The following is a 27,560-nucleotide window of genomic DNA, read 5'->3' on the forward strand; positions in this document are numbered from 1 at the left end:
ATGCGAATAATGTCAAAGTCAGTCTATTTTACATAATTATTTGTCAAGACAATCTGTAATTAAACTTTCCAGATGCAGTCATTGATTTGGGAAAAGGTCACGTGGGGGTATGCGCAGGCATGTGCGCGCATGCATGTGAGTGATGGAGGAGAGGGGAGGTGCGAGGGACGAAGGGAGAGAGTCACAGTCAGATGCTGAGGAGGAGAGAGGCACCGCGCACAAAATACAACAAGTGAGGAAACTGTTGCTCTGTACGCAAGCTCGCTCTACTGCGGAAGTCTCTTCAACTTGTCAGAATAAAAAGCAGCCGCTCTGTGTGACTTGATGTCATTAAAGTGACATTTTTTTCTGATCATTCGCTCCGTGTTTCTGTTTGTTGTCGTTTTTAATGGTTACAAAATAAGTTTGCATCACAGTGCAACTTCAGTCGGAACAATCGTTGTTTGGAGGTTTTCATTCCTGCACCATGAGGACTCAAACTAACGAACGCCCTCGGTAAGTTTATCTTTACTTTGCATTATAACTCTCCAGTCTTGTGACGCATGATTCGAATGAGACTAACTTTCATGAAAATTATTTCTTCTCACCACCCCACTCCTAATTTAATTTAGAGATTTTCAGAGCTGAGTTTGTGATTGATGGAAGTGAATGAAGACCCCTAAAGTATAAATATACATTGCTTCTATTTGAATAATAATATAGAGATGTAAAGCTATAGAGATTATACTGAATAAGATATAACCCATGCAATTCTCATATTAATAATAATAATGTTTTCAAGGTGAAATATGTTTTTAATTCACATTTATAAAAAAAATCTATAAAAATATGATATGTGCAATATTTTGAAAAGTGGTTATTTATTTACGTTTATTGCTTATTATTAATAATGTGTGTATAAATTGTTTCCCCCTTGCAGATCGTAAAGAAAGTCTGTGCTGTGATGTCCAAAATGGCTTTAAAACCAACATTTTCACTTGCACCACTTCGTTACGCAGCATCTGGCTATTTATGAACTGTAAGAGATTAATATTTCAAATTGGAAACTAGAGGACGACGTACTTTGTGCACTATATAGATTTGATACAACGGTGACGACCCGTCAAACTAAAAAGAAAGCAATCTGGGTGGAATAAACGAGCACATATTTGTCAGTTTTCAGTGGACAGCCAAGTGAGCGCCATTCCCCAAATGTGGTGGGGGAGATGAACCCCAGTGGGAATACTGTAGACCCCACCTGACAGCTTTCTCCCTCAGCACACGAGAGCGTTGTGGCCTGAAATAAAACATCAACAATTAAGGAACTTGTCTGTGCAGAAGTTGAGAGTGCTCTTACATTGTCTTGTCTAAAAATATTGATAGTCTGAAAATATTGATAGTAAATGTACTGACACGAGCAAATATCCGGCCCTCTGTTACTAGTGCCCCACACAAGCACACACTCTCCCGATATTCCTTTCGTGACGTTCCACCCAGAGTTCAGCCTGGCCGGCACAACCATTCCAGCCAAGGGGCAGGAGGACTTCCTCACGCTGGCCGCCTCCCGCCTCAGCCGCAAGAAGCGCGTGATTGGGGCTGGAGTCGGCGTGGCCATGGTCCTGATCCTGCTGGTGGCCATCCCCCTATTGGTCCACACCACCAAAGGGGGCGCGTCCGGGGGAGGGGGCACGCATTACGAGATGTTGGGGAGCTGCAAGATGGTGTGCGACACTTTCACCCCACCTCAAGGAGAGCTGACAGGCTCCTCCCCTCAGCCCCCAGACTTGGCAAACCGTAAGGGCAAACAGGGTTTCAGAGGAAACCCAGGACTTCCCGGTCCCCCAGGTCCTAAAGGTCCCCCCGGAGAGCCCGGGAAGCCCGGACCACATGGGCCGCCGGGGCCTGGGCCTGGTGGCTATGGCCCTTCATTGTACACTCCCAAGATCGCCTTCTACGCCGGCCTGCGGAAACAACACGAAGGGAGTGAGGTACTGAAGTTTGATGACGTGGTGACCAACGTGGGGAACTACTACGAGCCCAGTACGGGCAAGTTCACCTGTCCTCTGCCTGGCATCTATTACTTCACCTACCACGTCCTGATGAGAGGAGGGGATGGGACGAGCATGTGGGCTGACCTAAAAAAGAACGGGCAGGTGAGTGTGTGTGCTGTCAGTGTGAGTCTTACCTGTACCGCTAAGTATATAAAGTCCTTATCATGTTTGTTTTGGTGTTGTAAAACATGCGCCCACATCAGTGCAACTTGATCAGCTTGATAGTTACCCAGAGCTGACAGATGATTGACTATTTGGGAGGGAGGAGCATGTTGTTTTAGCCAATCGTAATCCAGATGCCAAAACAAAGCTGTTGGTCAACAGGTAAAAGGATGTAAACTGCATTTTGTTGATACCTCCATCTAAACCCCTGTAGAATTAGTTGATATATTATAGAAAATTTTACAAAGAGCATCTAAGTCATTCTTTGGGGAGGGCTGGAAAGTAAAATGTGTTTCCATTATCCTGTTGAGGGTTGCAGGGGAGCTGGAGCCTATCCAAGCTGATTTCAGATGAAAGGTTGATTACACCCTGGACTGGTCACCAGTAAAGCTAAAACACAGGTGTCAACCTCAAGGCCCAGAGGCCAGATCTGGCCCGCCACATCATTCCAAGTACAGCGCTAGCCTGCAGTGACCAACAGCATGTCATCAAAAAGGAGAAATTTGTTCACAAAACACTGACAAATCAAAATATCTGGTCTCATCTTAGTCAAAAAGATGTTGAGCTGTTTAAGGTGACAAAAAAGAAATACTAAAAAGACACAATCATTTATAAAAAAGTCACTATACTATACAGTGGTCGACTGGTTAGAGCGTCAGCCTCACAGTTCTGAGGACTCGGGTTCAATCCCCGGCCCCGCCTGTGTGGAGTTTGCATGTTCTCCCCGTGCCTGTGTGGGTTTTCTCTGGGCACTGCGGTTTCCTCCCACATCCCAAAAACATGCATTAATTGGTGACTCTAAATTGCCCGTAGGTGTGACTGTGAGTGTGAATGGTTGTTTGTTTGTATGTGCCCTGCGATTGGCTGGCAACCAGTCAAGGGTGTACCCCGCCTCCTGCCCGATGACAGCTGGGATAGGCTCCAGCACGACCCTAGTGAGGAGAAGATGGATGGATGGATATATTATTCATCTCTTAGATCAGAGTTTTACATAAACCTTTTCAGCTCTGGACGCAAATAAGAATTTTCCACAGGACCCAAACAAATAAAAACATACCCTTTGTTGCCAAAATGTTGCCGTTTGGATTTGAAAACTTCTCTCACAAGAAATAACAAAAATAGAAATAATCAATTTCAGAGCCAAACTGTGACCATTTTTAAATCTTTAATATCTATATGAGCAAAGTTCTAAGTACTTAATGTTAAAATCCTTAAGAATCATAAAAGTGTCATATTAAGATAATAATATATTATAATATAGAAGTTGATTGAAGACTAAATTGTCCGTTGGTGTGAATGTGAGTGGGAATGGTTGTTTGTTTCTATGTGCCCTGCGATTGGCTGGTGACCAGTTCAGGGTGTACCCCTCCTCTCGTCCGAATATAGCTGGGATAGGCTCCAGCACGTCAGCGACAGAAAATGGATGGATGGAAGTTAACTCTAAAAGTGTAAAATGTAAATTTAATAAAACACTCTACCTGAACTTTGATGACAAGTGACAACCTTTATTATGAAGTTGGAGTCTCACTGCTTTAAAAGTTTATTTCCCATTATTGAAAGTATTTCTTTCTATTCTTCTTTTCCTCTCATATTATTCTTTTCTTCACAACCTATGTTGTGGCAATAGCTAAAGAGAAAGCAAAACACAGCGTGAACCCACCACCAAGTTAGGTAAAGGATGTTTTGGATAATTTAGTGCAGTCTAAAAAGAGCATTACAGGGTTACTATTATGTGAAGTTCACTTGGCTTTCTTTTTTTTTTTTTATGAGGCGTGTGGTCCTGAATGTGGTTCATGTGCCGAGAGACACTTTTCTTGTGAATTGGCCTTTTACAAATAACACTGAATCAAACTGAAGTGGGAAGAAAAGCTGTATGAAATTCGACCTTTACTTGAAACACAAAAAGTACAAATAATTATACCTATTGCAAGCAATGAGAGTGGGACTGTGATTGACAGATAAGCGATCAAGGGGACAACAATTCTCCACTTCTTGATGGAACAAAGCTGGCACGCAACAGCTGGCAACTGGCCTCTGAGGAACTGCGACTTCAATGCTAATAAATAAACAAGTAGCCTAAAAATGTCTACCAAAAGCCTTGAATGCGTCCATCTGGAAATCGGTGACAAGCTCGGCGTACTAAACTAAACCCTCGCCCTGTCGAGGAGCTCTGATTCTGACGTATGTGCTGGTGAATAGAAGAGTGACATCCCAGGGATTACCGGTAGAAGATGACGATTTAAAAAAAAAAAAGAAAAAAAATGCTTTGCACTGCAACAAGCCAAGTCAAACTATGGCTGTGTTTGATGGCTCAGTACATAATTTACTTGGTGCATCCACTGACAGCAGCTGCCAGGCTGATGGGTTCCTGCTCACTGCTCTACTGCGCCACATACTTTAACAAGAAAAGGAGGCAAAAGAAATTAGTGTACCGACTGTTTCACTGTTTGCATACATTGTAAAGTGGACCCTTTTTACAATTTAAAACAGCTGCTCATTAAACCATTCTTGGATACTATTGGGGGTTAGGTTTTCAGGAGGTTTTTTTTAGATTCTTGATGCTAGATCTTTTGGGGAATATTCTCCCTCACATTGTAAAACCCAATGCTTTTCACTTACAATACATTCGGACAAACTGCTCTAAAAAATGCTAGAATGGCAACATTGCTACGAATCCCTTTTTGGTTCGCTTTCTTAGGATGTGTAGTATCTGTATCTAATACTGCGACCATTGGCACTTATTCCATCGTTCTGGACCTAAAAATAATGTCTGCGGAAAAAAAATCCCCCCAAAACAGTAGTAATTCTAGGCTTTGTATCTGATGACATATTTGATTTTCAGCTATCCTTTGGCCCACCCACATTTAGGTCAAAATCTGCGTGAGCCTTTTGATGTCAGCGACAGAAGACGAGCACATTTCCTTATACTAGTACGTGTTCTTAGTTGCATCATAAATCAATACTATTGGTCCGTCCCCACTTCATCTGTTATTTTTATGTAATATTAACCAATGTAAAATGGTGAAGATAGCTTCAGAAAAAAATCAACAGTATACACACTCTTCAACGCTCAAAAAAGTCTGAAAAGCTTTGTAAAACTACGCCTGTATTATCGTTCTGCGGAAGGCTATATCGAAAGTCTTGATTTTTTTTTTAGACAATAATGAGTGAAAGTAGGCATTTAATTGCATTTGAGTAGGCTTGTTTTGTTCAAATCGATTGCTGTAATGCTTCGTTGCAGAAGGAAGGTAGCTGCATGAGACATGAAGGTACAGTTGGTGCATACAGATTTATTTCCACCTAATTCACGGGTTCATTCAACTAAGGGCCTATCTCACTGGCGGAGACGTCGGAGAGACTGCCGAGGCTGATCAGTTGTGGTCACCCGAGAGACCAAAATAATGCTTGAGCTCTCACTAGGAAGATGTCTGTGAGACATCCCCAGAAAACGTGATAACCAATTCAGTAGCTAGGTACAGCACAGTATATATATATATATTCTTTAAATAAATATATAATGTATATTAGGATATGTGTGTTTGTGTGTGTGCGTGCAGTATACGTGCTCTGTGCTCAGCCAGCGATGAGATCACTGTGACCAAAAAATGACTAAAATGGCTAACTAATTTTACGAATTACAAAGCTGAAAAATACACCAGTCCTTGTACTTCCACACTTGTTAAAAAATGTAATCATCTGTAAGCCATTTATTTTTAAAAGTAATGTAAGATGAGTTTGAAATTACATCAATGTGATGTCTGACCATAGATTGTGGTTGGTGTTTAAATGAATATACTGTAGGTAGCTATAAACACAATCTAGTATCTGCAAATTTTTTGCTATTCACATTGGGTCTTGGTTCCTAACCTCCGTGAATAGTCAAGGTTCTTGTAATTGCCAAGCGTGAAATAAAATCTATTGGAGTATTGAATAACATGATCGGAGGGTCTAAGCCAATCAACGAAACAATTTCATCTCGTTGCAGAAGACTGCTTTGCTTGCAAACAAAGACAGTGGTTCCGGGTAGTAGTGGTAAACTCGACTCCATTTATGTACTCTTGTTACACTGAGTCACTCACTGAAGTGATCCGGTTCAATTGAGTCACCCCTAACTCAAGTCAGTGAACAAAATCATCAGTCTGAAGTCTTTCCATGAGTCTGATAATCTGCTTTGTGTACTTAGCAGCAGCCAGCCAGAGGACTCATAGGCTGCGGGAGAGCTTGGAACACCAATGAATTGAGGGACAGAAAACAAACTTCATGTTAAAAAAATGTAATAAATAAAAAATAGTAAGGATATAGAGAAGCAGCTGCCTGGAATCACGTTTATCGTAATCATAGAATATTAATTTAAACAGTGGCCTCTCCCATTATGAATAGTTTCCAAATATTTTGCTATGAAGCTCCACTGGAATCAATGCCACCTTCAGTTTGGCTTTACTGATGAAAACATGCATTTTTATGAGGCAGGATTTATGTGAGCAATAAAGTCTGTTAAAAAAAAAAAAGTTATTCAATTTTTCATGGATGTCCATAAAGCACAATGTAAAGAGACAGGGCAGTTCAATTCCACATAAAATTAGGAGACTTCAAATTGTCATTCCTGTCGTCTTCTGCTGTTAAATCTTTCATAGCCTTTAGATGAGATCTTCTCCACTCAACCTGTGCCCCTCCTTACACATACCCTTTTATAGCCCACACTGCCTATTGACTCTTTCCCCATTAATTATCTTTTCCATCAACTAAATTATTTAACCCAATTCAGTGCTGATCTTTCCCTCACATTTTACTGTCTATATCTGTGAACCTGTGCGGTCAAAAAGGCAAAACTTTGAAAACTTGTTCAACAACATAACGGACACAATCATTACAAAGCATTTCATCTTGTATCGATGTTAATATCATGGTTTTCTCAAATGGGCATTTTTATCGATGAGACTTGATCTTTCCATTGAGATTATGTTAAAGAGGTTCAAGACTTTTGGAATAGTGAGAAACTGACTTTCCTCTTACTAAAAAGCACAATTTTTGGCATTGATAATAAAATCCACCGATGACCAGAAAAAGAATGCATCAGATTTAATTTCCATCCATTATGTAATATAAGCTAAAGTGAAATTATGTTATAAAACACAATATAATAATATCCACCCATTTTCTATAGCTCTTGCCCTCATTAGGTTTGCGTGTGAGCTGGAGCCTATCCCAGTTGACTTTGGATGAGAAGCGGGGTACACCCTTGGATAGTCGCAGCCAATTGTCGGGCACATATAGACAAACAAATATTCACACTCACATCCACACTTATGGACAATTGTGGGTTTTCAATGAAACATTCCTTGTCTAGTCACTACTCTTTTTGCAAGGTATTGAATTCTACCAAGGTCATTCTTGCCCCCAATCTTGCTTATCATCACTGTCAAACAGACTGTCCAAAATCCCGACTTTTTCGAGAAATAAAAAAAAAAAGCCATCTTGCTTGCATGAATACAAAATGAAAACACTCGCTAGGAGCTGCTGTCTCAGGTCATTGCTGACACACAGAAGAAACCGAATCCAGATTCTGAAGTCACTCAATAATCCAAGACCCTTAACGGCACAGATCTACACACAAATACTAAAAGTATAGACAGTAATCACAGTATACATGATCAAAGCATCTTATTTCTTTCCACTCTCTTTTGATTATGTTTTGTTTTATTTTAATACAAGATTGTTATTGTATTGTTCTTCATTAAAAACGCTTTGTGTTTTTTTTGGGGGGGGCGGAACAGATTAAGGACATTTCAATTAACGTCAATGGGGAACATTGATTTGATATACGAGGAAATTAAGTTACGATCCAGGTCATGGAACAAATGAAACTCGTGAATCAAGGTACAATTGAATTGAGATTATGAGACAAAATAAACAATTTATCCAGTGTAACTTTGCAATGAAATCATGATCACCACAACACCCATCTAATGGATTGAGTAGGGCACTAAACCGCTTGCCCCTTAAGCAAAAGGCAAAATCACCATTAACAAAATATATCCCTGCCTATAAAACGCTTTACGACTAATTGGCCATCACATAATACGATTTAACAACAGAACTTGGCTTTGTCATTGGTAAGAATTAAATTTCGCAACATTTAAAAGGGATGTAATCATATGTGCATCTATTAACAGCATCAGACTGGAGTCCATGGCGATGATCACTGTCTTGTCAGTGGGGGACAAGAGTAAGACACAGGCTGGGGAGGGATGCCTGCAGAGATAGGCAGGAGTCAAACAGGTGAGCCGGGTAGAGATGGATGCATTTCAACAAGAGACTAGACAGAAAAGGAGACAGCAAACATATGAGTGTCCTCTGAAGGAAAGAGTAGAGAAACTGTATGTGTGAAACAATCACAAGCTGATGAAGAAATGTCACCATGCGCAGGTAGACTTTTCACATCTAAAGTGGAAGAAATTCTTCTCTCTCCTTGTCTCCCATAATTCAAAATTCAGATAGGCGTTGAGGAAGACGACCTTTTCAATTGATATATAATTCACTATCCAGTTGTACTTTGCCCTTTACACTGATGAGCATGGAGTGATAATAAGAATATTTATAGCCGGTCCAAAATGGGCACAGAAGGTTGGTCATTTGGCTGTCCGGTAGCAGCCACACTCCCACGTTTCAATGACATCACCAATGAAAACATTTCTTTATAATACCCAAAAATGCATCTCTGCTGTTGACATGGAGTGACCTCATTATGTGGCTGTAGCAACAGGTTGAATCAAACATGTACAGCACACAGAGACTGCTGGATAAACCTTGCCTTTAAGGCAACGGCCTTATTAAAGCCAACAAAATGCTCTGACATGTGCTCCATGGAGACTCAGCCTTAACAATACAAGGTGTAAAAGTTGGACGGAAAGAAAAAGAGAGGGTGTGTGGGTGAGGATAATATATGTGCCGTGTCTGCTGCAGGTGCCTTTCTTTTTAAAGACTCATTATTTCTAGTGAGGCCGTGTGTATGTAAAGGGTTGCCTTCAACAGTGAACAATAACTGGTATGGCAAAAGAAACAACAATTGAATGATTTCCCCTGTACTTTATCAATGCGCTTTTCTATGAATAAAGAAGACAATAAGTAAATGGGAAAATAATGTGATAATGTTCAGTTTTACAAGCAGTTAATTGGTCATTCACAATTTAACAAGCGATTGTATAGAACATATTGTTAATTAATCACGTCTTGAAGAAATTGAAGCATGATGAAGTGCAACTACCTGCCTTGCTGAAACCATCTCAAGGAGAAGAAAAAAAAAACGTGACATGAGCTGTGCTATTTAATTACATAGCCTTGTAACTTGTACGCATTATTGAAATAAAGATATCTATGTGGAATAACGTACCTTTCTTTCATCTAAAATGAATATCAAAATGTATATAAAATATAGCAATTAATTGCTTACAGAGGTGGGTAGAGTAATGGACAATTATACTTAATTGGAAGTACTGCTTCTTTAGAACAACATGACTCAAGTAAAAAGTAACTATCGAAATTACGCAAGTACTCACTGAAAACAAAACTGCTCAAGAACCTAGTAACTGGTGAGCAACAAGAGCATGAACATCAAATAGACAAAAATATAAGCAGAATGTGCAACTTCAGATATTGCCCAACAATATCACTTTAAGTAAAACAATAATAAATTATCCATCCATTTTCAGCTGTCATGGGGCAAGACACCCTGAACTGGTTGCCAGCCAATCGCAGGGCACATACAACAAACAACCATTCGCACTCACACTCTCACCTACGGGCAATTTAGAGGTGTCAATTAACCTACCATGCATGTTTTTGGGATGTGGGAGGAAACCGGAGTGCCCGGAGAAAACCCACGCAGGCACGGGGAGAACATGCAAACTCCACACAGGCGGGACCGGGGATTGAACCCCGGTCCCCAGAACTGTGAGGCAGACGCTCTAACCAGTCGCCCACCGTGCCGCCAATACAGGAAGTCCTCGAGTTAGGACGTACTCAACCTACGACGTCCGTGCCTCGTCCGCCATTTTGTCCCCAGCACCATAGTGTTTCTGCTTAGCTCGTGCATAGTGCTTGTGCGCCGGGAGTATCTTTGCCTTTTTCACCCTCCTTTTTTCACACTCTCAGCAGTAGTGGTAAGTACAGCATCTTATTTTTTTATTTTAATGCATTTTAGTTTCTTGAGACGAAGTGTTAACCTTGACCGTGGTCAGGAGACGCAGGGGAGACGCCTTCTCCAGGGCCGAGGTTGTCCTCCTCGGGGTTAACTCCCTTCTCTCGTCGGCGGCAACAATAAAGGCACGAAGCACCGATTTGCTGCTTTAATGGCTTTATTAGCTCCTCTGCACATTCAACGTCAACGGGTCCTCCGCTAATCGCTACTCTTCCCCGGTCGCCGTCACTACACTTGCCACTGTACACTCTCGCACCGGCGCGCACTCCTTCCTCCTTCGCAGTCCCGTCTCACTCACACATCGACGCACACGCCCACACACATTGCTGTCACAATCATGTGGGACAATGTCCGTAACAGAAGTTTTTCGACGTAAATTCTGACTTTAACGGTGAAATCCGACCTACGCGGAAATTCGGGTTACGTCGCCAGCGTAGGAACGGAACTCGTTCGTAAATCGAAGACTTCCTGTAATAAATTATATCCTTATAAAATGACCTAAATTAAGGCAAATGCAGCCACTAGAAATAGTCTGAAATTAACTTTGGTTACACTCGTAAAACAGAATAAGAAAAGCACAACATGTTTTCTCAAGTTCCGAGTGGAGTTTTTCTAGGCTGAAATGCTGACAATTTAGAGATGAGAGTACATAACATTGTTGTTCTTTTTCATAGTCCATTCATCCATTTTATACACGTTATCCTAACCAGGGTTGTAGGAGAACTGTTCAATATTCAATATACTGTGTTCAGTATTTGAATGTCGGCCCAGACCCTTTTCGGACCTTATAATCGGGATAAATCCACTCTGAACACACCTCAGACCTAATGATAAGGTTATAGGATAATCTTATGGGACATAAAATAGTCGGCTGTTTGACGTCCTTGGTCGGGTAGGGGTAAAATCAAGACATAAAACTGCCCGATTTTCTTTATGAGTGTACCGGGCCTCTGTAAAAGAGAAAATGTAGCTCGTTACCCTCTACCTCAGATTGCTTTTAGATTAATTAGATAGTGCTCACACCAAGATGTGACATGTAGAAGATGGTAGCTACTAATTACAGAGCACAAGCCAGTTGACTCCCAAACTGTGCTGCTTGCAAACAGTGTGTCATGAGAAATCATTGGGTGTTGCCACGGGAAAATATACAATTTCATTTATGCATTGTATGTATGTATTTATGTATGTATTTATTTACTAAAATAATGTCTCTTTACTCATCTACGCCAGCGACGTGGAGTGACAGGCAGAAAAAATAAAAATGCTCTTCCATTAAATAGCAGAAGGTACAATTAACCTGTGTATCCACCTGTTGCCATTCATACGACAAAATATAAGCTTTGTGTACAACTAAACAGGCTCAGGTTTCACAAAAAGGAAGTACGTTTGTGAATAAATTGGGATGAGTCTATCCTCATTATTTTAGCATATATACGTTTTGTCACATTTTTGTTTGGTGGTGTGCCATGAGATCTCTAATGTACAAAGTAAAATATAAGCCTTAGCTTAGTCGAGGTTGGGAAACACTGATCTGAGACAATGTGTCATTTGAACAACCATTTTACAATTCATTCAATAAATTTGAATGACATGTTATTTATTCTGGCACTGTGCTGTTTTTTAATGCCTATAGTTTGAGTAAAATCATTCCAAACCAGTGATAATCTTTGGTGAGGTACTTTATTTGGACACCTGATGGAACTTTGCTTTGAGTCATATAGTATACTGTCAGAACAGGTTATTGTGGAACAAACGGAAAGTGTAATGTCAGTAATAGCAGGTTGTCTATTTCTTATTGTCCCCAAGAACACACACACACGCACACACACAAACACAAACGCATACACACACATTCTTATCCATTATTTCACTACATTTCTTTCGATAACTGGGCAGTCTGTTGTGCCTGTTATGCGACTTCTATTTGTCTTTCAGTAATATCGCTGCTTTGCGTCTTTTTTAAAGAAACCAAATTCTGAGAGTTTAGAAAAAATAATTGCTATTTCCCAATCGCAACATTTGACAGGCTTCCCTGTACCTCCTTTGTCTACACTCACAAGTACAGTTTAGCCCAAAATGATTCATGCCCTGGACATCCTTGAGGTGAATTTTATTGAGTGGGTATCTTCTGTCTGGAAATAACCCTTCCATTTTTGAAATTATTTAGTTCCTTGAGCTTTCCTTGATCTCCTGACAATATGAGAAAACACAATCTTATCTGGTATTAAAATTTAGAGCATTCTAATCAACTTCACATTTACAATGTATTTACAACATTGGATACATACATTGAGAAATGGTCTAACTCATTTTGGACATGAAAGTTTTGTCAAAATGTATAACCTGCTGAAAATAATGCATATAGTAGATATTTGTTTCTTAACACAACATACAGTATGTCTTTTGTGTCACTATCAACTTAAAGATACCCAATGACCAAAAATTCAATTTAATTTAATATTTGGCTAAAGTAATGACAGAATTAATAATTTGGGGTTTAACTGTAAGCATTTAAAACACAACACAAAAATGTTTATCAGTATATTAGACTACCACCCAGTGTAAGGTTTATGCAACAGCTTCCCTAAATTAACACCATTGGTAATTACCTGAATATTTTTTTTTTCATCTTTCTGTAATGGTTTATACACCAGTATGTGGAACCTCTTTAACCAAAATTATATTTTATATTTGCTCCATATAATTATTGCTATCTCTAAATTTTGTAATTTAATTGAATTGTTATTTTTCTTGATTAAGATGTCAAATCAAAGTTAGATATTTGCCTTCCTGATAAAAATATTTGTTTTAGTGGTTTAGTGGTATGTTTAATAAATTGCTTGCTTAATTGACTTTTCAGAAAAGCCCACTGAGCCGGCTTAAATTTGTTTGTAAAAAGGTGAATACAGTATGACACCTCAATTCTGTTCATCAAAATGGTAAAACGTCAAGAGCTCACTGAAATTTAAAGAGTCCACATTAAAGCACTTAATGATGCAGGTGCTCTAATACATTTGTATATACTGTAGATAGGGGGGGAAACATGTAGTAAAAAATAATAGTACAGTTATTATAACTTAGGTGCCAATTTTTTTCAATTGTATGCCATTAATTCTTCCCCTATACCCTTAGAGCTGTCCACATCCAGCCAATTAGAGACTTTCTAATCAACATCTTGACACCAAGGGTCTTGAGTGTCAGGGGAAAATATTAGCATTTGTATGCCAATTAGAGGTTGAAGGAAAGGCTCCTTGTCAACCTGCATAATGGAAACAGGAAACCTCTGACTGGTACATGTGGATAGAGGCAGGCAGAACACAGCACCTTTAACCCCCAAAAAAAAAATATATATATATTAATTGCCCATCTCCTCCAGTTCACCCTCAACAATCCCTGTGGTAAGTTTGAGAACCCCGTCTCAATGCCCTTGCTCCACTGTGGAAGGGATGTACATCACAGTGAACAAATCCTGTCAGTTTTATGACTGGAGGATTAAGAAGCACCGAAACAAAACAAAAGTGAAGAAAATATCATTCTTCATGGGGCTTCTCCTCAGCCTCATGAAGAAAATCCAGGTTTTAACAGATTATTCTGATCTGATATACCATCATTTTCTTACAAAGGAAAAACAGCTAAATTTAGCACAGTAAAATAAACAAGTGTATGAAGCGTTCCAAATAGCAGTCAGTTCAGATGTCTAAACACAACCCAAATCAACAAAATAATGACTTCAGCAAAATAAAACTGAAGTTTTGTAATGCCTCACCCATGAGTCGAGATTTAAATTCAATTGAAGGTGTGTGGGATAACCTGAACTGCTTTTTAATTGCTTGTATAAATTTCTACTATCTGCTATATTCGGATCTCTGGTGTGCCTGACCACCCTTCAAGTGTGAAATTACACAACCAAGTAATTTTTTTTTTGTGAACTGCCCTATGTCAGAAAATGTTTCTGGTATCAAGTTGTTCAGAATTTACCACTCTTTTCTCCACCCATGATTTGGGTCAGCGTTATTTGGCGTCTGATAATCAGCACATAAATACGCTATACGGTATAATATCAGATGGTGTCATGGGCTTGCCCCATGCCTTGTGAGTGTGTGCTAAGCTAACACATGTGGCACGATAAAGCAAGTGCGAGCTAGGCTACGTGCTAATTGGAGTCTATGCTAGAAAATATTTTGCTTTGCAGTACCAGGACACCATTTTTAGAAGAAACAAATGCATTAACATTAACGTTGGGTTGCCATCCATCCATCCATCCATCCATTTTCTGAGCTGCTTATCCTCACAAGGGTCGCGGGCGTGCTGGAGCCTATCCCAGCTATCTTCGGGCGAGAGGCGGGGTACACCCTGAACCGGTTTCCAGCCAATCGTTGGGTTACCAATGGAATTTCTTTTGTCTCAGAAGTGAAAGCATTTTGAGGTCGAGTTCTTGGGTCCAACTGGCAAACCAGTAATGGACTAAACCAAATCCGTATAGCAACGGCGACTGCGGTTGTACTCAGGCAAGGCATAGGAGTATTTTGCTTATATTGCCATTAACCATTTTTAATAGGCTACAATTGTGTAAATACATATTTTGATAGTCATTTAAAAATATATATGAATGTTCTACATGTCACCGGCACGGTGGACGACAGGTTAGCACATATGCCTCACAGTTCTGGGGACCGGGGTTCAAATCCCGGCCCCGCTAGTTTGGAGTTTGCTTGTTCTCCTCGTGCCTGGGTGGCTTTTCTCCGGGCACTCCGGTTTCTTCCCGCATCCCAAATACATGTGTGGTAGGTTGATTGAATACTCTAAATTGCACGAAGGCGTGAATGTGAGTGCGAATGGTTGTTTGTTTCTATGTGCCCTGCAATTGGCTGGCGACCGGTTCAGGGTGTACCCCGCCTCCCGCCCGAAGATAGCTGAGATAGGCTCCAGCAGCCCGCAACCCTCGTGAGGAGAAGCGGTAAAGAAAATGGATGGATGGATCTAGAAGGGCAACGTGTGCTGAAGCCCTTATAGTACGAGGCCTCGTGCCTAATGAAGACCTCATTTCATACTTGATAGGATTGGAAGTAGTAGTTGTTTTCAGTATTTCATTTAGTATATATACTTTTTTATTTTTCTGTAATGCTGCACCCCCCCACCCCCCTCCGTTTTGGGGGGATATCAAAATATCTTAATATATAATATAATATATGACGCATAGTTAATAGTGTAAATACTATTGTAAGTTTGGTATCCACACCCTCTTATATTTAAATGAGTTTTTAAATAAGTGGAGGGTGTGTAATCTTCTCTATTGTCCCACGGGGTGCCCCGTCTTCCCGGCGGCTGAGGATCAAGTGCAGCAACTTTGGGCCCACCGACAGAAATCCACTTCCTTGTCACTATCACTCTGCTCCATTGTTGACAATAATCCTGATTTGCCTTTCCTCACTTGTTTTCACTCCGTAAGTCTCAGCACCTCCTGCCCACTTTAAGGAAACAAGCACTTTCACTGTGATTGTAAGTGACAGCTGAGGCTTAGAGTCATCTGTGCTGCACACAGGCTCACAATTCCCTGCTAGGAATGATGCAGAAGTGGTATGGGGGCGGGGGGGCTTCCAATTCGTTTAATATATGGAAACAACTGCAACAATTTAAGTAAGTCTATAGAAATGAGCTTCCTTCACACGTGAATGAACACTTTTAAAAGTCTGAAGTACAAGCCCAATTCCAATGAAGTTGGGACGTTGTGTTAAACATAAATAAAAACAGAATACAAGGATTTGCAAATCGTGTTCGACCTATATTTAATTGAATATACTACAAAGACATGATATTTAATGTTCAAACTGATAAACTTTGTTTTTAGCAAATAATCATTCACTTAGAATTTTATGGCTGCAATACGTTCCAAAAAAGCTGGGACAGGGTCATGTTTACCACTGTGTTACATCACCTTTTCTTTTAACAACATTCAATACACATTTTGGGAACTGAGGACACTAATTGTTGAAGCTTTGTAGGTGGAATTCTTTCCCATTCTTGCTTCATGTACAGCTTCGATTGTTCAACAGTCCGGGGTCTCCGTTGTCGTATTTTACGCTTCATAATGCGCCACACATTTTCAATGGGAGACAGGTCTGGACTGCAAGCAGGCCAGTCTAGTACCCGCGCTCTTTTACTACGAAGCCACGCTGTTGTAACACGTGCAGAATGTGGTTTGGCAGCATATGTTTCTCCAAAACCTGAATGTACCTTTCAGCATTAATGATGCCTTCACAGTTGTGTAAGTTACCCATGCCATTGGCATGCCATATCCTTTACACATTGATGTCGGTTTTTGATGCAGTGCCGCCTGAGGGATCGAAGGTCACGGGGATTTAATGTTGGTTTTCGGCCTTGCTGCTTACATGCGGTGATTTCTCCTGATTCTGTGAACCTTTTGATGATATGAACCATAGATGATGAAATCCCTAAATTCCTTGCAATTGTACGTTGAGGAACATTGTCCTTAAACTGTTCGAGTATTTTCTCATGCACTTGTTCATAAAGAGGTGAACCTCGCCCCATCTTTGCTTGTGAATGACTGAGCAATTCAGGGAAGCTCCTTTTATACCCAATCATGGCACCCACCTGTTCCCAATTAGCCTGTTCACCTGTGGGATGTTCCAAACAGGTGTTTGATGAGCATTCCTCAACTTTTTCAGTCTTTTTTGCTACCTGTCCCAGCTTTTTTGGAATGTGTTGCAGCCATAAAATTCTAAGTTAATGATTATTTGCTAAAAACAATCAAGTTGATCAGTTTGAACATTAAATATCTTGTCTTTGTAGTGTATTCAATTATATATTGGTTGAACATGATTTGCAAATCATTGTATTCTGTTTTTATTTATGTTTAACACAACGTCCCAACTTCATTGGAATTGGGGTTGTAAATCAGCCGGCGACTGGTTAGCACATCTGCCTCACAGTTCTGGGGACCAGGGTTCAAATCCCAGCCCCGCCTGTGTGGAGTTTGCATGTTCTCCCCGTGCCTGGGTGGGTTTTTCTCCGGACACTCCGGTTTCCTCCCACATCCCAAAAACATGCGTGGCAGGTTGATTGAAGACTCTAAATTGCCCGTAGGTATAAATCTGAGTGCGAATCGTTGTTTGTTTCTATGTGCCCTGCGAATGGCTGGTGACCCGTTCAGGGTGTACCCCGCCTCCCGCCCGAAGATAGCTGGGATAGGCTGCAGCAGCCCGTGACCCTTGTGGAGATAAAGTGGTACAGACAATGGATGGATGGATGAACTAAATCATAAACCTGAACCCAAAGCAGCATGTACAGTATATTACACTTGAAAAGATCTTGTCGTTATTCATAACTTATACATACAGTAAAAGTATCAAATTACTGTTACCAACCTATCCAAAAATCACTATTTAAACTTTAAATGCAGTAACTTTTTATTCTATCTAATCTTTTATTTATATAAAAATAAATATAAATGGAGGAAAATGTATTGTAGATAGATAGAATATGTGCATAAAATATATCGAGTGGTGAGCATCTCCCCTGTTTAGAAAGCAGCCATGAATTAATCATAAAAGTTGAAGAAAAAAAAAAACACATTAAATGTCAGCATCGCCACTGACCTGAGTCGAGGCTAACTAACACATGTGTCTCTACGAAAGTCAACCATAAAAATCCATAAATAACAAGGTGTCCTTTTAGGCTAAATTATAATTAGATGATGTTCATTTTTAAAAGGCCATTTCAATAAGCCGCCGTTAATATCATTGCTTGGCTTGGGTGTTAGACGTGGACCATTCAGGCCAGCATGCAATAATAATTGTATTTTTGTTACATTAAAAACAAAAAAAATTATTAAATGTATTTTGTATTTATAATTAAAATATCTCCATTTGCAAAAGCTGTGTTTTTGAAAGAATTACATTGAACACAATCACATAACACTCACCAGCCACTTCATCAGATATGCCTGAACAATGTAATGAAGTAAAGAGCTGTTGCAAATGTTCTGCTTTGTCAGTGTTTATAATATTTTGGTTACCTTATTTAAGGATGCAGTGCAGTTCGACACAACTACTATAACAAACATTTTGTAAATCAGAAAATACCTGTCTGGGTATATACAGTAAAGCCCAAACATTTTATTCCAAGTGATTTATTTGTACAGTATTTGTTGAATGGGTACATCTCTCTGTTGGTATATGTGTCCATGCAGAGAATAAATTGAAATGGCGTCGTGTATATTTGCAGCAAGTTACAGCCGCCTGTCAGCGTGCAACTCAGCTGAGAAGAGTATCAGGGGAATGGTACCGTTCAAGCATGTAGACAGATGTTGGATTTACAAGAATCTTTTCTTCCTTCTATAGTTCCCCAAAACCCATTAGGCCTCCTTGGGGGAATTGTTCTGTCCCTTCCTAGCAACCGAGCAAAAGGGTCTCCTGAATAATATATACAGTGGGTATGGAAAGTATTCAGACCCCCTTAAATTTTTCACTCTTTTTTTATACTGCAGCCATTTGCTAAAATCATTTAAGTTCATTTTTTTCCACATTAATGTACACACAGCACCCCATATTGACAAAAAAAAAACGGAATTGTTGAAATGTTTGCAGATTTATTCAAAAAGAAAAACTGAACTATCACACAGCCATAAATATTCAGACCCTTTGCTCAGTATTTAGTAGAAGCACCCTTTTGAGCTAATACAGCCATGAGTCTTTTTGGGAATAATGCAACACGTTTTTCGCACCTGGATTTGGGGATCATCTGCCATTCCTTCTTGCAGATCCTCTCCAGTTCTGTCAGGTTAGATGGTGAATGTTGGTGGGCAGCCATTTTCAGGTCTTTCCAGAGATGTTAAATTGGGTTTAAGTCAGGGCTCTGGCTGGGCCATTTAAAAACAGTCACGGAGTTGTTCTGAAGCCACTCCTTCAGTATTTTAGCTGTGTGGTTAGGGTCATTGTCTTTTTAAGGTGAACCTTCGGCCCAGTCTGAGGCTCTGAACATTCTGGAGAAGGTTTTCATCCAGGATATCACTGTACTTTAGAGTTGGCAATTTAGATTTGCCAATTAACCAGGGCACATACAAACAAACAACCATTTGCACTCACATTCACACCTACGGGCAATTTAGAGTTGTCAATTAACCTAGCATGCATGTTTTTGGGATGTGGGAGGAAACCGGAGTGCCCGGAGAAAACCCACGCAGGCACGGCGAGAGCATGCAAACTCCACACAGGTGGGGCCGGGGATTGAACCCCGGTCCTCAGAACTGTGAGGCAGACGCTCTATCCGTGCCGCATATATATATATATATATATATATATATATATATATATATATATATATATATATATATATATATTCTCTGCAGCACACTTCATTGTAAAGAATAGGATGAATGAGAGCAGTTCCTATAAAAGTATGGGAAATGTGTTCTTCTTTTGTACCTCTTACTAGTATTTCATGGGTCCATTTGACCAATGCAGCCTATCCCACATTTATTGTGATTCTATAGTGTTATTGAGGAGTTGGACCTATTAGGCGCTGAGCTGCCATGGCTGTCTGACTACCAATTACCGAAGCCTCCAAGTGTGTATAGCCTCCCCTGGTGCATCTGGATGTAGGGTGGTGTGGGTTGTGTGTGTGGGTGGTCGTGGAGGGGGGTGCTGTGGTCCCCAGGAGACCTACCACAGCAGCATGCCGTTAATCAATCCGATTTAGACCGGACAGGGACATGCTTAGCCGCTGCTCCCGCCAACACCGCCATGCTGAAGAGACAAAATGTGTGCGTGACCGGCATCCCACTGAAGTGTAAGGACACAAAAAGATGGATAGATGGGCCCTGAATGAAGAGAGCGACGAGGGTGCAAACGGGTGAGGGATGACGGGGGGTATGGACGAACAGACAACAATTAGTGTGGTGCCATGAGTTGAATGAAAGCAAAGGGGGTGTATTGATTTGGTTCTGTCTAACACCAGAGAATAAAATTGCTCACGTTTTTTAAATAGAGAAATTGTCTCCACAGAGAAATTGATTGTGTAATGAATTAAAATGATGAAATGAGAAGAGGAAGCTAAGTTTCTTTGTAATCACATGGAAGTCGGAAATGCTTAATGACTGCTGGAGATGAGCCTAAATTTCACTGCATTACAAAAGTGGGACGTCTGACATTTTTCACCTCCGATAAGAAAATAGATGGAAGCCGCTTTTAAGTTTGGAGACCACCCCAAAACGTCAACAAACAACAACAAACTTGGCAGACAACTGCAATGAGCATGTATTTGATCTCTTTGTGGTTAGGTCATTTGACTCTCAACATTTCCAAAACCAAACCATATTTAAACAGCGGTGGGAAACCTCCTGTAGATTTGTTTTTAGTTATATGTACTTTATTTGTGTATTTACTTTTCTGAGGTCTTTTTACTTTTGCTCCCTAAATTTGAAAACAGATATTTGCGCGTTCTTGATGTATATAAAAAGGCTCATGACTTTTTCAACCTTCGTGGATGATGACACGATGTAAAAAAGATGTAATAGACATAATAGAAGCCATACTAAATGGTGGTTCAGATCTTGATTGGTTGAGATCTTGGTGTTTATACAAGGTGAAAAAAAGAGGGACACCAGTAACATGGACGAATACACATTAATAATAATGCAACAGATTCGGAGAAGCAAGATATTCCTCATCCGTGGTCTTGTTTAAGAGAATTGTTTGATGCTGTCGGTTACAAGAATGATTTGTGGAAAATGCATAGTCTTGTGCCAGCCTAAAGAACACCCGCTTCTGTCGTTCAAAAGTTCTCCGTCTAATCTAAAACAAAAAATTTGTATTCTTTCAGTTTTTATCAACACTAACTAGCTCTTAAACAACATGTGACATGAAACATATTTTTTTTCTTTTCGTCTTTTTTTTTCTTTTTTTCCTCATTATTTAAGTTGATAAAAGAGGAAACGTTTGTGGGAAAAAAAGTTTGTTTGTATGTTGTGCTAAATGGGTTTTGTGTATTATTGACTGCAAAAAATCACTTTTGTATTTCAGTACATTTCAGAGACTGTATAGGAGTTGAATCAATCATCACCAGTCTTTTTTACTCTTAAGTCTCAGTACTTCTACTTAAATACAAAGTGTGAGTAGTTTTTTGTTACGTCTGCAAACAGTCTTTCTGGTAGCCTCGATCATTTTTGAAATTATATTGAATAACATCATTCAGAGATGATATAGCAATACCTCTCCAATTACCATGCAAAACTGTTTGTGTTAAAGGGTGAGATCCAGGATAATCAATTGTTTTTTGACCGGTTTGGATGGTGGAAAATTTCCATCTCCTTCCCCAACCGCCCACCCCATTCACAGGCGACAACTTGGGGCATCGCACAGGGCACCATTTAACCAGCACCGCCACTGATCTCACCCTCTCATCTCTGAGTTTTCAAAAATGCAGAATTAGTCAAAGGCAGGAATTAAGTAGTAGTAGTAGTAGCACAAGTAGTAGTTGTGGTATCATAATTGCAGTCATTAATATTTATGTGCAGGCGGCACGGTGTTCGACTGGTTAGAGCGTCTGCCTCACAGTTGTGAGGACCGGGGTTCAATCCCTGGCCCCGCCTGTGTGGAGTTTGCATGTTCTCCCCGTGCCTGCGTGGGTTTTCTCCGGGCACTCCGGTTTCCGCCCACATCCCAAAAACATGCATGCTAGGTTAATTGACAACTCTAAATTGCCCGTAGGTGTGAATGTGAGTGCAAATGGTTGTTTGTTTGTATGTGCCCTGCGATTGGCTGGCAACCAGTTCAGGGGGTACCCCGCCTCCTGCCCGATGATAGCTGGGATTGAGGTGGTCACAGAAAATGGATGGATGGATGGAATATTTATGTGCATTTATTTTCCTCCACAATCGCGTGCTTTTTGGCTGGGTTCTCACCCAATGATGGTGCAATTCATTACAAACAGATTTGCTTACTGAGTAGGACAAAATACCAGGACCGCCTATCAGCATAATGAATGCAGCTCTCCTATCCGTTATCACAGTGACAATTTTCCCGCTTTGAAATGTGTCCAAATAAATCCTTGGAACAAATGCGTCTGATTCTAAGAGGAAGGAATGAACATGACAATACATTTAGCAGCTGCGTCGGTAGCTTCAGGTGCCTTCACGCAGGGCCTAATGAACGATTTTCTGGCTTGTGGAGACATTGATTGTCTGTGGAGATGTCATTAAATCCCATTTGTTAGCGGTGGTGTAAACACGTGCCATGATAATCAGTTGTCGACACTTCCTTGGTGGTTATTAATGGGAGCGTGAGTTAATAAGATGAGGAATGAAGCCTCACAACTGATGGCTTATTTTAACTTCTTTACTGACCATATAGAGGTTCACTTGCCTGAATTCCGTGTATGGGCGAGCGGTTCAGTTCCCACTCAGGGATGATGTGACTGTGAATGGTTGTATGTTTCTTTATGTGTCCTGCAATAGACTGCAGACCAACCAAGGGTGTAGTCTGTCTTTTACCTGAAATCAGTTGGGATTGGCTCCAGCTCCTTGCAACCCTCAACAGGGTAAGCAATATAGAAATGGATGGATGGCCTTTCTCCGGTGTTCATGATTGATCTCACTAAATTTTTAAGAACAATAGGCCTCATTCATGGACCATTTTAAAGAACAAATTAGTTCTTAAGTCCCACTTTGGCACTACAAGAAGAATGTGGAATTCACAAATGTATGTTTTCTTAAGCTCGCTCCACAGAATACTACACAAATTTTAGTGTGCCGTGATTGTGCTAAATAATTGTTTATTGTACAGTGCCCCTTTACAGAGGGAAAACGTCAGCTGTTTAGTGACAAAAAAAGTGGGGGAGGTGCAATGACGAGCAGTATACCGGGAGTTATGTTCAATATGGCATCTGCTTGGTATAATTCCTTTTTATATTATTATTGAGATGGGCGGCATGGTGGGTGACTGGTTAGCACATCTGCCTTACAGTTCTAAGGACCTGGATTCAAATCCAGCCTCGCCTGTGTGGAGTTTGCATGTTCTCCCTGTGCCTGCGTGGGCTTTCTCCGGGTACTCAGGTTTCCTCTCACATTCCAAAAACATGCGTGGTAGGTTAAATGAAGACTCTAAATTGCCCGTAGGTGTGGATGTGAGTGCGAATGGTTGTTTGTTTATCGACCAGTTCAGGGTGGACCCCGCCTCTCGCCCAAAGATAGCTGGGATAGGCTCCACCACACCCGCGACCCTAGTGAGGATTATCGGTTTCGGAAAATGGATTGATGGATATAATTGAGATTTAATTAATTGTATTGTTCATATTGTAGTGAGCAATCAAAGGCTTTCCTGTATTGCAATATGTTCCATTCCTACTATTAATATTTGCCATAACTGGTACCCTTCTGTGGTGGGATCACAAAGAAAACACAAAGACAAAAGAAAAAGAAAAACATACCTCCTTACATCACACATGAAGATGTTTTGAATTTTGGCATATTTGAAGTTTTGATTGAATTACAAATTGTACCACTTTTTGGACATTTAAGTTTGGAGGTTCTAATACTTCGGACAGTCTCAAGCAACATTGTGCATTATCATATTTGGAAATGCAGAATTACTAAAACATTGTATTGGATCTTCAATGGCAATACAGGTGTACCTAATGTTGCGGCTTGTGGTTGTAGTATATCCAGAGGTATACTCTTCTGTGACCTGGCTCCACGAGTGTAATTTATTATTTCTTTTTTATTTTTACACAGGAAAGGAATAGAGCTGAGATGACACCACACCAAGATTGTGATAAGGATTTAAAATGGCATTGTTACCTTGATATATATGGAGCAGACTGGTCTTCGAAAGCTGTAGAAATTGGAAAACACTCAAGTGTAAACGTTTTATAGTTTGTAGTAAAGTTGTTTTGGTCGCCTGTTTGTTTTTATTGTGACAACACAAGCGAGCACCATTTTCATCTGTGTTATTTTTTAAACGGTTTTCTCAACACCCCACCCGCCCCCCTTCCTCAGGTGAGGGCGAGTGCCATCGCCCAAGATGCAGACCAGAATTATGACTACGCCTCCAACAGTGTCATCCTGCACCTGGACGTTGGCGATGAAGTGTGCGTGCAGGTGGACGGCGGCAAAGTTCACGGCGGAAACACCAACAAATACAGCACCTTCTCTGGCTTCCTCATCTACCCTGACTGACACGCTACTCTTCTTCATCCATTTTTGCATCTAACAGGCCATGATTTCATCATGCCATTGGTCATACCAACTTTGAAAATAATTATTATCAATATATAATTGTATTTTCATCACAACATTCACCTCAGACAAACACCTAATTGGTTGTAATTCTGTCAGACAGACACACGCACATACATTTACTGTACATACACATCACACGAATGAATTGAATTGAGAGAAGATACCCAATCATTATAAGTGTGTGTGTCAGCAGCCTCTGGCATCCTCATGTGGATACATGTTCAGCATGGTCACCATGTGGAAAAAAAAATTCATCATAAAAATATTGATTGTAGCTGATTCCATTGCAAAAAAAAAAAGGCTTGTATGTGTTGTTTGTCTATGTTCCAAGTCCAAGTACATTTCGATCCTATGTTGAAGTTTTTGTTTGATCTACACCATCACACATCACATTAAACTGGAAAGAGCCTGTTGTCATGTGAATGAAAAGTCATAAATAATTAAAAATTAAATATTTGAGGCTTGGGGGTGGGGGGGTCAGATGGTTATCAAAATATGCCCCAACTGCATTGAAATCATGGGGGGGGGGGGAATGTTTTTGTGCAAAATATATGATACAACAACATATCCGGCATGTATGTAAATTGTTTTTGATTTAACATTTCTCCACTGTCAGTGTAACAGAAAACAAAATGGTACCATAGATGTTATTTCAGTTGCCATGGTTAAGGGATAGTTTGGATTGAGATTGTTGTTTTTTGTAGGTGAAACTTTTTTATCAGGTCATTGTAGTGACTATGTACCCTGAGATGTGAATGGCTTGTGCACCTTCTTCTCCACAATCTTAGCAAAGACTGCGACCTTTTAAAAAGGGTAACATGACCTGACATCTCAAGTGAGGTCCATGTTGTTTGTGTATTCAAGTTTCATACAAAAATCAGTACAAAACAGAAGATTAAAGATTAAAAATAGTGTTTATTGTAGTTTTCCTACTGTAGTTTTGACCAGAACAACTTAAGTTACTTTGCTTTATGCTAAGCTAAGTGTGGTGTCGGTCACAGTAACAGCATCTGTCTTCTCCTCAAAATCAAACGAAGTGAAAACTTGACTACCTATTTTACTGGTGGATGTACGTCTGTAAAGGTGTTTTTCAAATGCAGGTGACCAATGTTGACATGTTCCAAGCATACACATAGCTTTCTGTGCCTTACACGCTCTGTTTCCCTTTGATCTTTCATGCATGAGACTGTTTCACTTCTCAAATCCAAGCTGTGCTGACAAGCTGATCCATGTGATACAAACGGCAATCTGACAGGGATTTTCCAGGGTCTAGTCTCTGCCAATGTTGTTTGACATTTGGGGGACTACAAGACACTTACCAGGGACTATGGATCTTTGAACGTATATGGATGTAATTTGTGTCTGTAAACAATAAGAAAAGGGGATGGAGGTTGTGTCTGTGTGGTAACAGAACAGGAGAAGTGTGGTAACAGAACAGGAGAAGCATGTCGTATTGAAAATTTGCATTAAAAAAAAAAGAAATGCCACTGTATCCAAATGATTATAATATATTAAAACAAAGTATCATTGAAACACATGTATTCTCGTGCTTTGCCTGTGCCAGAGACTTTTAAGCCTCTCTGAGTGACGCTTAATAGATGTAAATAGATTTACTATGGATGTAAATCTGTTCTGATGAAAATGACCACTGCGATTGTGACACGATGGTACACAAACATTCCTCTTTCTTGCCATGCTGCATCCAACTGTGTCTTCTGCCTCTCTCACCTGTGTGTGCATCCATTGTTGTCACTGTACTTTGTAAATTTGGTTGTGTGTGTGGCATTCTCTCCACTTGAACAACATGAAATAATAAAAAAAATAAATAAACTGCTCTTGTCATTCTTGCACGTTACAAAGTGAGATGTTACACACACACACATATATATATATATATATATATATATTTTTTTTCGATCGATAAGTTTTTGATCAATGTATTTTACCAGTCCTTACTCACGGTGGTGAGATTTGGACTACGAATGCCAAAGTTATAAAAAGGCTATGTGGAACCCAAAGGAACATGCAATGCCAAACGTTGAAAAAAAGCATTCGCGAAGAAAAAAGATGCAGTTGGATAAGACAGCAGACGCGAGTTACCGACGTCATTCAAAAAATTTAAAAGCCTTAAATGTAAATGGGCCGGTCACGTTGTCCGAAGAGCTGACAAAGGATGGACCACAGAAACTATCAATTGGATACCACTGGACACAAAGCGACCACGGCGAAAACCTAAAAGAAGATGGATACATGAAATCATTAAACACAGCGGAATACACTGGCAAAATTTGCAAAATATCGTAGTAGGTGGAAATGTAAAGAAGAGGCCTTCATCCTGCAGTGGATAGATAATGGCTGATGATGATGATAAATATATATATATATATATATTTACACAGTCCTGCTCACCAGTATTGGCACCCAAGTATTAAATGTGGAAGATCTCCTGAAGAAAATGAACCAAGTGACTACAACAATAGAAAATGTATCGAGTCCAGAAAGTGCAGAAAAAAACTCCCATGTCCATTGTATGGAACGATAACCCACCCTCCTCTCCCTCTGATTGGCTAGCACCAAGACGGGGTTCGTACTTTTGATTCACTGTGTGTGGAAGCTTTTCACCAACACACACACGCACACAAGCATTTGAGTAGTGTTAATGAGAGCAAGACTCGTGTGTATGAGAGTGTTTGAGTAGTCCTTATGAGAGCCTTTCAGTAGTTTGTGTGTGTGTGAAAGCATTTGAATAGTAAGTGTGAGAGCTAATCCTGAATAATGTCCCTAACGGCCCCTCATAATAGAATCTCCTCCACCCATAGTTGGTGTCACTTCTGTCCATAAGGTGGCTCTCTTCTCCATGAATCAACCGTATTCCTGACTGTCTGGTTTACCAATCAATTGTTAATGGTTCTCTCTG

At 40.2% G+C, this 27,560-nt stretch overlaps 1 protein-coding gene and 1 long non-coding RNA gene across 3 annotated transcripts; one reads left to right on the forward strand and one right to left on the reverse strand.

Moving 5' to 3' along the window:
- c1ql4b (complement component 1, q subcomponent-like 4b) lies at positions 1–26,483 on the forward strand. Of its 2 annotated transcripts, XM_061786078.1 has the most exons (3): positions 1–495; positions 920–2,132; positions 24,401–26,483. In XM_061786078.1, exons 2-3 carry the CDS (start codon positions 1,593–1,595, stop codon positions 24,578–24,580), a joined length of 720 nt encoding a protein of 239 aa, XP_061642062.1. In that variant the 5' UTR covers positions 1–495; positions 920–1,592; the 3' UTR covers positions 24,581–26,483. The 2 variants fall into 2 exon arrangements, 1 of the variants encoding a protein (XP_061642062.1); XR_009790273.1 differs by lacking the exons at positions 1–495; positions 920–2,132 and adding an exon at positions 10,002–10,351 and having other exon boundaries at positions 24,401–24,540.
- LOC133484030 (uncharacterized) lies at positions 1,816–10,673 on the reverse strand. The gene is made up of 3 exons (XR_009790274.1): positions 10,415–10,673; positions 2,036–2,114; positions 1,816–1,940 (listed from the first exon to the last, which is right to left on the reverse strand). It is a non-coding gene; the product is annotated as an uncharacterized LOC133484030 (long non-coding RNA).
- Positions 26,484–27,560: the final 1,077 nt, after the last annotated feature.

The sequence above is a fragment of the Phyllopteryx taeniolatus genome, chromosome 9, assembly GCF_024500385.1.
Source record: "Phyllopteryx taeniolatus isolate TA_2022b chromosome 9, UOR_Ptae_1.2, whole genome shotgun sequence".
Lineage (NCBI taxonomy): Eukaryota > Metazoa > Chordata > Actinopteri > Syngnathiformes > Syngnathidae > Phyllopteryx > Phyllopteryx taeniolatus.

Excerpts from the sequence above, each read along its gene's own strand:
- c1ql4b (XM_061786078.1), top strand. The coding sequence starts at position 1,593 with ATGGTCCTGATCCTGCTGGTGGCCATCCCCCTATTGGTCCACACCACC. Across the intron at positions 2,133-24,400 it reads ACCTAAAAAAGAACGGGCAG|GTGAGGGCGAGTGCCATCGC; the intron begins GTGAGTGTGTGT and ends CCCCTTCCTCAG.